Source organism: Marmota monax, unplaced genomic scaffold, assembly GCF_021218885.2.
Source record: "Marmota monax isolate L192 unplaced genomic scaffold, Marmota_monax_Labrador192_F-V1.1 WCK01_AAM20220418_F8-fsc00520, whole genome shotgun sequence".
Lineage (NCBI taxonomy): Eukaryota > Metazoa > Chordata > Mammalia > Rodentia > Sciuridae > Marmota > Marmota monax.
This window is the reverse complement of record NW_026694854.1, coordinates 46,540-57,475: the sequence shown is the minus strand read 5'-3', so window position 1 is coordinate 57,475 and position 10,936 is coordinate 46,540. Positions and strand designations below refer to the sequence as shown.

The following is a 10,936-nucleotide window of genomic DNA, read 5'->3' as shown; positions in this document are numbered from 1 at the left end:
AATAAGTTTTTACTTGAGCCAAATAGTTAAAAATTGTTCTGTTTTTGAAGTTTTCAAGTAACCAAGATGCCATTAGTTTAGAAATGAAATATACTTATTAGTTTTTTTATATTTATAGCTAGTTATATGCACATACTACCATTCATTGGGTCAGATTGTCTGTTTTTGTGTTAAAGAGGGTACAGATTCAAATCTTTTCTGGCCATGTTAGAGAGACCACATGCCTTATCCTGAGTCCTCAATCAAATGAGCCAAGGCCTCTTCCTTTGCAGCCCAGGTAGAGGGTGCATGAAGAGAAGGAGGTATATTCAAGAATTGCCAAGCTTACTTCTCTTTTAAGAAATCTTCATGAATGCAGGCAAATGTCTCAAGGTACTCTTAGTGAAGACCGCCATTTATAACAGACCTAAAACAGGACTTGGATTAGCCCAATCATCTCTGGAAATCTCACGCTGTGAACTACAGATTTCTACCAGGCAGCTAGGGACAACAAATTTCTCATAATAGAAGTTACATAAAGAGTTTCATGTCACCCTAATGCTCTCCATACTGAGATCACTTAAAGACTATCACCACAATTGAGGTCTGGCCTTTCATTTTATGGGTGAAAAGAAAACTGGACATTTCCAGATACCCAAGATCTAATAAGTGGCTAGTGCTCAATAAATATTAGATATTAATATCCTTATTCTCTTGAACTCTTAGGTTTTTTGCCAGGTTTGGGGAGTTTTCCACTGTTGCTGTCTATATGCAGAAATTCCTAAATTTCTTCTATGTGTCTCACCCTGTAAAACAATGGTTAACTTTTGAAAATGGAGAAAGAGCAAATTTTCTAACTGTTATTGCCTGCTGTAGCATTCCCTCTCTTGCTCCAAATAGGGAGAACATGTTTGGGGTGTAAACATATACGTAGGAACTACTCTTGTGTGAATGGGAATGAACACTTCTTTGGCTTCTGAGGAACCAGCTGAGAATGGAGAGGTGAAGACTGACTGATTCATAGGAAATACATGGAATATCTAAATTCAAAATACGATGTTTCTCATTTCAACTTAAGAACACACAAAACATCTCTTCTTAAAAGAGAATTCTCTTGATGAGCTACACACTGCTACAAAGTATGAAAATAGTGATAGTTTTGCTCTGTATTATGGTCAGACCTTGCCCCACATGGGCTTATCCAATTGCACATTCTGTGTCATATTTACTGCTGTGGCAGTGGAATTGAGACTGAGAGGTTACACAGTTTGATTGAATCCCCAGCTAATAAATTGTAGAAGAGCAGTGTGAATTGGGTTCTGCCTCTATTTCCCACTGCAAAGAGAAAAGAGAACAAGACAGAAAGAGCTTGGAGGAGTCAAGGAGATGAGGGAACTGGAGCAGGACTGACATTTGATAGGTAAGTAAAAGTAAAATTCAGAGCAAAGCAAACTCACTAGGTTTTAGGCACTATATAATTTAATCTGTAGTAGAATTTTGTGGAAAGAATCAGTGGTTGACCCAGTGTGGCTGCCAGCAAAGGGTACATTTTGAAAATTGAGTAGAGTATTTCTGTTGCTTGGTCTTGGGATGAGAGTTGGGCAGAGATCAAAGCCAGAGAAGACATTCAGGAAACACATTTCTTTAACTGCCTGCAGGAGGAAACTTTTCACAACTGGAAAATGCAAGCCATTACTGCCAGCCCTGGAGCATGGAGACTTTACTTCATTAATCATAGCTGTCAGGATCCTTTCCATAAACAGTAAGCTGTTGACATACAAAATATCTTCTGTTTTTCGTAGAAAAGCAAAAGGGGTAGATAGTGAAATATATAGGTCACCAAACTAAATGCTAGCTAGAGTCAAAATAGAATGTTTCATGCCCAGACTGAACCCAAGGTAATGCAAAATCCTGGAAATCCTTAAGAGCACAGTTTTATATTTAAATATAACTCAGGTAGATAAGCTCTTGTGAAAAAAAAATGCAGAAAAAATAGAGATACAGTGATGATGTTTGAGATAGTTGATAAAGGGAGGATGTCTAAACTTTTCTGCAATTATAGTTGTTTTCTGGTAATAGCCAAACATGTGAGATATGCTTGTGGTTGTGCGTCTGTATTTTAACCCATCAAGCAGGGAAGCCAGAGCTTGGAGTAGTGGGTCAGAATTGGAGCTTAGATTCAGAGGGTCAGCTGGGGTCCACACATTACCTGGTATTATCAGAAAGAGCAGCTATATTCTATGCCTGCCTATCCTGATCCTGATCCTCCTGATGAGAGGAAGGTGGTTTGGAATCAGAAGGAGAAAATACTAACATTAAATGCAAATGAGGAGGAAGAGATGGAATCCAGAGTTGGAGAATTAGGTCAGTTGCGAGAGCAGACGGGAAAGTGTTTTTCTGAGACAAAAAGGAAATATTTGTACAGTATGAAGACAAGTTACTGCTGTTTTCAACACTACCCCCTTAGAGCCTTCATTCTCTGTAATTGATGTGGCCTAGTAACTACCTAAGTGCCTTTCTGCTTCTACTTTGCTGCCCTGCAGTCTGATCTCCTTTTATAGTAGTCTTTTTCTGTAAATCAGATCTTCCCTTTCTCTACTTAGGTCCCCCATTGCCTTCCCCTAGAAACTGAAATAATTTCCAAATTTCTTATTGTGGCCATTCAGTTCTTCTATTACCTAACTCTCAGTTCTCCTCTACTCAAAGTCTTTCACTGTTTTTCTGATTTGTTCTGCTATAGTCCCATTGCCTTTTTTTTTCCTTTTCTTTTATTTTTCCCACATAAATTTTCCTCAGCTTCATTTACCAGGAACACTCTTTTGCTCTGACATTTACATTTTTGGCTTCTACTCAAGATTTAAGGTTCTTTTCAAATATCCTTCCTAGTTATTCAGAGAGGTCTTTTAAAACCACCTAATCTAAAATTAGGCACTGCCTAGCATTATATTTTTGAGCTTGGAAAACCTGCCTGAATGAGAAATCTTTATATGAGAGCCTAGGAAGTACTGACAGAATAATTTACTAGCTGTAAACAAATATTGGGCCACTATCTCTCAGATGGTGAATTCTATGAATGGTCCTTGCCAATTCAGTATCTATAAAAATTTTCTCATGGTCAAACATGACAATCCATGTGAAAGTGCATGGAAAAAGTAAGATTTGACATGAAGCCAGCTGTTCCTAGGCAAAGAACCATAGAGTGGCACATGCAGGTATAAGGAATTTATAATTCCCAAAATGAAATCATGCAGAGAAAGAAAAATTTTATCTGAGATAACTTGGATTTGAAAATTTTTCAGTTAAGAAATTCATATAAGAGGCTAGAGTTGTGGCTCAGCGGTAGAGCACTCGCCTAGCACATGCGAAGTGCTGGGTTTGATCCTCAGCATCATGTAACAATAAATAAAATAAAGATATTATGTCCAACTACAACTAAAAAAATATTTTAAAAAAGAAATTCATATAAGGGAAATGTTCATTTCACAGGCCATTTATCATAGATTCTAGAATAGAAAATGAGTTAACAAATGATGGGTTCAATCTCCTGCCTTAAGAGAGAGAAAGCACCATTTAGATGTTATTGTGGGGGTAGAGGGGTCAGACTACCTGTGCTTAAATCTTGACTCTTAGCCAAGTGTGAAATCTTGGACAAATCACAACAAAACCCAATATTGTGTGTACTTATATTTTTTAAACATAAAAATATAATGTCTACCTGAAATGAAATCCTTGGAAGATTTTTGTAAGATGACTTACAGAAAATGCTTTGAGTCATGCTTCTTCAATAAATGCTAGCTATTTTTATCTTCATTTTGCAAACAAAGTCACTGGATGTCAGAACATCTAAGATATTTGTTCAAAATTGCACAGCTGATAGATTGTGGGAAAAGATCTAGCACCCAGAACTTTTGACTCTTGAAGCCTTGTGGATACAACTAAGCCTTTTGAAAGGATTTTTGCTGTTAAACATATTTAATGACTACAGTAAACATTGACAACAAGCAATGTGTTCTTACCATATCATTTCTTTTTCCTAAAGAAAAAGATACACATAAAGATGCATAAAAAGAGCTGGAAGAAGACAGATAGTGGGTGTGTGGCAGAAGGAGTTTGAGAGTATGAATGAGTTTCTTTTCTTTGTGCTCATTATCTTTTCTATGCTATCAACACCCAGAATTTAAGGCTTTATATTCAGAAGAAAAGTTACACATCTATACATCTTTCTTGGATACCTTGTATGGTGGCGCATAAAAACTATTTGATGAGTGGCATATCTACTGGGACCCAAACTTTAGAAATTGTATTCATTAAAGACCAGTCCAAATAAAAATTACTAAGTTGCTTTATAGTATCCAATTCCATATACTAGTGAATTATTGTTACATATTTTTGTATTCTATTTCTAATCAAAACTTTAGGCCTCCGAATGTTTTCCTTCTTATATTAAGCCTGTGTAAACCACACATTTAGTGTTTCTATTTCCTACCCAAATAATATTCCATATTAAGATGATTTTAATAATCATCCTCTGAAAAAGTCCTGAAGCTCTTTACATAAATTATTAAAGTAGTTTACAGTCTAAGTTTTAAGGCTTTGTCAGAAAGTTTTGAGCCTGTTTTGTTAGCAGAATTATATACAGGAGTTTAAAAAGCAATGGAAAGTATGTGAACTGTTGAGCAACCTCTTTGTGTTGCCATGCATAACATACCTGCTGACTTCTGGAGGATTCTGGTGAAATCCATGGGACAGGCTTTGATCTTGCAGAGGCCAAACTAGTCTGTTGTCTTTCACCAACAAGCTCCAGTTAGATAAATACCTACCAAATGCTTCCTCACATGGTCAGATTGAGAGAGTGAGAACTAGTGGTGCAAAACAATGCATCTCACAAATTATCAATGAATTATTATATAAGCACAGAATCCAATCATCTTCTGACTGAAAGACAGTTTTGGGCATCTGAACCATAGAGACAGCATTTGGAACAGATGGCTAGGGGCCCCAGTGGACCCCTATCCTCTACATTCTTCTTTTATTTGATCACATGTCACTCTAAATAAGCATCAATGAAGTACATAAGACATTGCACAGTTTTAACCTTGCTGAAAGTGTCTAGGACTTCTGGGCAACAGCCAAAAAAATAATGACAATAATAAAAGCAGTAATAACAACTAACATTTATTGAGGATTCACTCTATCTTGGACACTGTTATAAAAAAGTGCTTAAAATGTATTACTGTCTCTTTTAAAATTCCTCATACAGTTTGCTATCAGAATTAAGGGAATTAACTCAGGCAAAGTTCTTAGCACTGGGCCTTACCACTATATTGACTTACCAGTAAAAATTTGTTGTTACTGTGTTTGGTAATAATGATCACAACAGGAACAATTGCCTTCTGCTCCAAATAAAACTTTAAGAGGCTCTATTAAACTTTGGGTCCACAGATACAGTCCCAAGGCATTGTAACATCTCCAAATCACCAACATCTGATGGAGATGAGCATCTGATGGAGATTAAGAGATCAACAAATATTTATGAAAACAGGTAAGACCCCAAATTGTATAGATGTGTTTGTGAGTAGATTTCTCATGGAAGAGAGCATGTGGTTTTGTCCAGACTCTAGATGTTTCATGGTCTGAGAAGTAAAAGACCACTGCTGTAATAGAGAATGTGTCACTGTGTGAGTAAGGAAGACTAATGAGAATAATGAGGAAGTGGAGAGGAAAGATCTCAGTGGGCTGGCTCTCCACCATCAGAGGGTTAGAAAAGCCTGGTGCTGCCAGCCTCTGGGCTGGCTGTTGGGGCAGCCCCAGCTCCCTCCCAGCACCTTGAAGCTCCCATTTACCCTCTCAACCATTTACATAAGACTCTGAGGGATTACTGGCAATATGCACATCTAGCCTTGAATGGAGTAATTCAATGCTGGATACTTTCCCTCTGGTTTTGTAGGAATCATAAAAGACTAGCACTGGAAAGAACCTCATACATAATCTATTTCAGGGTTTTCAAATTTGTAGCAGATGTGTGGCCACTCCTCTTCCTGCACCCAGGGAAGACATCCCTAATTGGGGACAGCATTCTTTACTTCTGTGCCTTTTGAATTCTTCTTAATATAATATTCTATGCAACCGTTACTGATTGATTGAATTATCACATACAAAGAAACCAGTTTTTCAGCCCTATCACATGTCCAAAATCTTCATATTAAAGTTGGGAAAATAAAAAAGATGGCATTTGATATATCTGGGAATTATATGTCTGAGCACCTTGAAGTGATATGACAATTTTGAGACAGGAAAGGATGCTGTCTTCGATCTACGAACTGTAACTACCAAATATCATCTTTGTCCTTGCTGGTTTTTTATTTTTTCCCTGATTTTTTTTTCCCCACAGAATAAAAAAGGAAGCCCTTCTAAGTGGTGATCATTGAACTCCTTCCCCCACACAAATCTGCAAGGCAGCTAAAAGCCATGAATGATGAAAAGAAATTATAAATGAGGATTTTAAGTGCTGTTCTATAAGTTGTCCTATTGCATTTCATAAAATAGGTAAGCAAAGGACTTAGCCTCCAGCCACTTTCTCTTCTCTTTCAGTATCCTTGAGGAAGAACAGTCTAAGAAAGTCCTACAATTAAATCTAGGAGTCCTGGGGCTCTTAGAGCTAACTGAGTGGGGATCACTCAATTACCCTTTTGAGGCCTCAGTTTCCCCTACTGTAGTAGGAAGATATTGGAACTTCATAGAAATAGTTCAAAACTGGTCATAGAAACTGGTTTCCTCACGTATGGGAGAAAAATAAACGACTTTTCTACTCAACAGATGAACAGGAACATTCATTTATTTTCCTGTGAGTGTATGTATGTGTGCGTGACAGAGAGGGTTGGGGAGAGAAGCATATTTATGGTGATGGTGAGGACTGGCCAGAGGAAGATATGAAATAAAGTGAATTTTCACCTTTTAAAGCTGTTGAGTAAATAACATAGACTCAGCTTTGAAATGATTAAGCATCTACTATGGTTCTAGCAAATTAAAATAAAATGCTCCCTCTGCACAATGAGGGTGAATAAAGTATGAGCTTCTTTATGTACTATTCCAATTGAGTCTATGGGAGAAGTTGGAGAAAATGAGTTTTTAAGTAGAGCAGCAGAGATTAAATTTAAAGTTCTGGCACAAGCTAGTTTTTTTTTTTTTTCCTCACAAGGATGGTAAGGGTTAGCAGGGAGGGGAGAATTGCTAAATGCATAGCTTTCCTTCTTCCTTCTTTATCATACACGCTAAGTAAACTGGCTTAAATCCCATCCTCTCTCCTTTGCATGGGCCTCTCTTTGAAATATGAAATGTACAGATATAAATTAGAAAATAAGCCAGTATTATGTGAAAACACATTTATTGGCTGAATAATAAAACTTAGCTAAGGAGTTATTAGAATTAGAATCCCCCCCCCCCCACTCCTTGAAATACAAGTTTCTAATAGGCAAAGAGAAGCAAAACCCCTGAATGAGAAAAAAAATACATTGACAACTTCAATCATAGGCTTCTGCATGGGGTGTTCAAACTACTTTTTTGTAATTGACTCTTGCACTGATGACAAAGCATAGACACACAACGAGACATAACAAATCAGCATATCAACATGAGAGGGCAACTACCACAAAGCTTAGACTTCTTCAGTGTTGCTGCTGAAACTTACATACAGCCACAGAGGAAACTTGCAAATCTTCCTATAAAGGATGATTTGCACATAGTTTCCCAACAATATGCTTACAAAAAAAAAAAAAAAAAAAAAAGCAAAAACAAAAACAACTCACAGACCATGGTTAATAAATAAGAGAGAAAAGCAGAAGAAGCAAGCAACTTCCATGGACTGGCAGGCATAGAGAGCAACACCTTGGACCTCATTTGAAAAACAGTCACTTTGTTTGTAAAGCCCAAGAGAGAAAGCTGAAGGTGAAAGGAGCTTGGCACTATGCTCCTTGGGTATATCCCCATAATCTCCAGGAAGGGGAAGTTTAATCAGTCTCTCCTGCATAGCCTGTATCCTTTTGGATGTGGCTGAAACAAATATCTCTGCAGAGTTATTTTAAAGCCCACTAGGAAAGAGGGGGCATTGCTTTCAATCGTTCTTTCCCACGGATAGATAAATCTGCAACAATCACATAAATAATGCACAGAATTAAAACAACCACTTCACCTTTCAACCCTTTCTTTCTTTTTTAAAGATGATTTCAGATTCATTCTCAAAGTGCAAATCTGGATATAAAATATTATAAGAGTAAGGAAAAATTTAGCCCCCTCATCTATCCCCCACCCTCCACTACAGAGCTGATTTGATTGCTCTCTCTGGCATTTGTGCCCTTCCACCTCATACTTTAAGATAATCGTTTTTCAGCCGACCTAGCCGAGTCCCGTGGCTCCTGATGGTGAGGGCCAGCAGCTCGTATTTGTCCCTAAGCCCTGTGGAGATGTCCAGCGTTTCTTTCAGCAGGGACTTGGTGTGGACCAGCATCCCCAGGAAGTCCTCATTGAGCCGACTCTCCTGCCGGCTGTCCTGTTCCTGGCCCTGCTTGAATTTGCTTTCCAGCTCAGTGAGGGACTTGTCAGAGTTGGAGTAGGCATCCCCGATCTGGTGGGACTCCCGCCGCAGGTACTTGCCATAACTCTCTTCCCCATCCAGGTCGTAGGAGATGCTCTTGCTGATGCCCTCCAAGACGCGCCCAGCATCCTCCACCTGGCGGCCCAGCACGGTGAACTCCTCTCGAAGGGTGAGACTCATCAAGCGACTGGCCTGGGTCCCTTCCCCTTGGGAGCAGCGCCGACGGTCACTCACCCTGAAAAGCAGCTGGCACTTCTCGGGGTCATCGTTCTCCTCATAGTCCCCATCGGGCACGAAGTAGTGGTGCAGAGTCCCATTGGACATTTCTGGGTAGAGAGGGCCGTCAAAGTAGCCCTGACACAGGTGGCAGAGGAAACCCATCCAGAGGAACTTCAGGACCATCATTCTGAAGATTCAGGATGACCAGGGACCCCAGGAGAAGACGCTTTTGTCCAGGAACAAGGAAAGGGGTCCCCTGGGGAGTCAGTGCCTTCCTGAGACAGCGTCCTCCTCAGTCCCCGCCGGCTTGCTGCACCGTGGCCCCTGCACCCCAGCAGGCTTCATGTGGCTGTGGGCGACAGCGCCTGGGTAGCACTGCCCCGCAACAGCGCAGGGTGCACCTCGCTCTGCGTTTGCTCAGTGGCTGGAACTCCCGCTCTCTTGCAGCCCAGACGGGATCACAGGGCGGAGGGGAGAAGGCCTCCTGCAGAGCGCTGCACGTCGCTGGCTCGGTTGCCCCTAGCTCCTGGGAGATGGAGCGTGTAGCTAGAGAGAGAAGCTCTTGCTTTCTGACACTTTCAACTTCTGGACTGGGTGGGAATACGGAGGGAGCTTTTCCTTTGGCTAAAGATATCCTAAGGATCTCTGGGCTCTCAAATTACAGCTGGTTTCGTCACTTGGAAGCCAGGGAACAAGTTTGGAAAGAAACCTTTCACCAGGTCTCTGTTATTAAAGGTACAGGGTCTCTTTTTAAAGATTGGAAGGAGACATCCTGAAAAACAGAATTCAGCTTGAAGGGGGAAATGAGAAGAGAAAAAGTAGAATTTCTAAAACAAAAAGAGAGTTTTGCTATTAACATACTGCAGGGAAGTATGCTATTAACATACTCTGGAGAAATACCATTTCGTAAGTTTAAATACATATCAGGTTAGATTTGTGGAGTACATCTATTTTCATCTTTAAAACAATTGCCCTTGAAAACAAATTTGGAGTGTTGGAAATGGCAGTTTTGCTTACAAATGCTTAGTTAAAATTTATAAAAACAAAACTTTCAGAGCAATAGGAATAGACAAGTGATTGATACACCATTGCTCATAGGCATATGACAAAAAACAAAACAAAACAAAACAAACAAACAAACAAAAACACCTGCAAATGGATTTTTTTCCAATTTAATACGAAAAAGGACAACTGAGATCTTTATTTAACTTTTATGGAAAACCATCCATACTGAGCTCCTGTACTGATTCTTTAACCTAAGACTTTACAGCTATTGCCTCTTCTGAAGTACTTTGAAACTTTTGGAGAGTACAGGGTTGGCAGAGTTGTCTTCATTTTCCAAAAGGAAATAAGAAAGGGTAGGGTGTTAAACAAATTATTTAATACAGACTAGTTGAACTATTAAGGTACACAGTCTTTTAATTTCATTTGGAAGAAATCCTTACTTTTTTCATGAGGCAGTTAGTTTCTTGTTTGTGAATTTACTAGCAAATGTCCATTTTACAGGCCATTTATTTGCTCAATAAATGTTTCTTTAGCATTTATTTTGTGCCAGATTCTATTTTAGGTACTGGGAATGGAGCAGTGAACAAAAACAGAGACAAATAATTGTCCTCCTAGAGCTTTCATTATGGGAGATGGAGAGACAATCAGTGTAATATAAATAAATACAATGTTTGTATGATAGACAGTGGTGTGACTGTAGAAAAACAAACAAACAAATCAAAACAGGGAATAGGTGAGAAAGAGAAGCAGTGCTTCTATTTCTTATTTGAAATGTAAACGAATGATTCATGTTGATTGGCCAGTGGCTATCTCTCTCCCTCCTCTAATCATAAAGGACAGGTTTCATTGAGAAACTCAGTGCCACACAGTTCTGAGATTATCACTCTCATTGTCATTGCTTTTGTTGACCTAAGCCACCTGGACTCCTGGATAAACAAGGGAATTCGAGTTAAGTAACTGGATATTTTTTCAAAGTGCTGTCATATGCATAGATTTTTTTGAAGCATGTTGGCTGCACGTTTTAATTCTTATTCAGATACTTAGCATCATGCAACATAGACCAAAGGAGTTTTCTTAGTGTTTTTGCCAACTAGAAAACTACAGCTAATTTTCACCCTTCCTAGCAAAATACTACAACCTCTT

General features: G+C 39.1%; 1 protein-coding gene across 1 annotated transcript; it reads right to left on the bottom strand.

Annotated features, from left to right (window-relative positions):
- Positions 1 to 5,138: 5,138 nt before the first annotated feature.
- Positions 5,139 to 9,421, bottom strand: Fibin (fin bud initiation factor homolog). The gene has a single exon (XM_046426359.2). It carries the CDS (start codon positions 8,972 to 8,974, stop codon positions 8,339 to 8,341), a length of 636 nt encoding a protein of 211 aa, XP_046282315.1. The 5' UTR covers positions 8,975 to 9,421; the 3' UTR covers positions 5,139 to 8,338.
- Between the last annotated feature and the right edge of the window lie 1,515 nt (positions 9,422 to 10,936).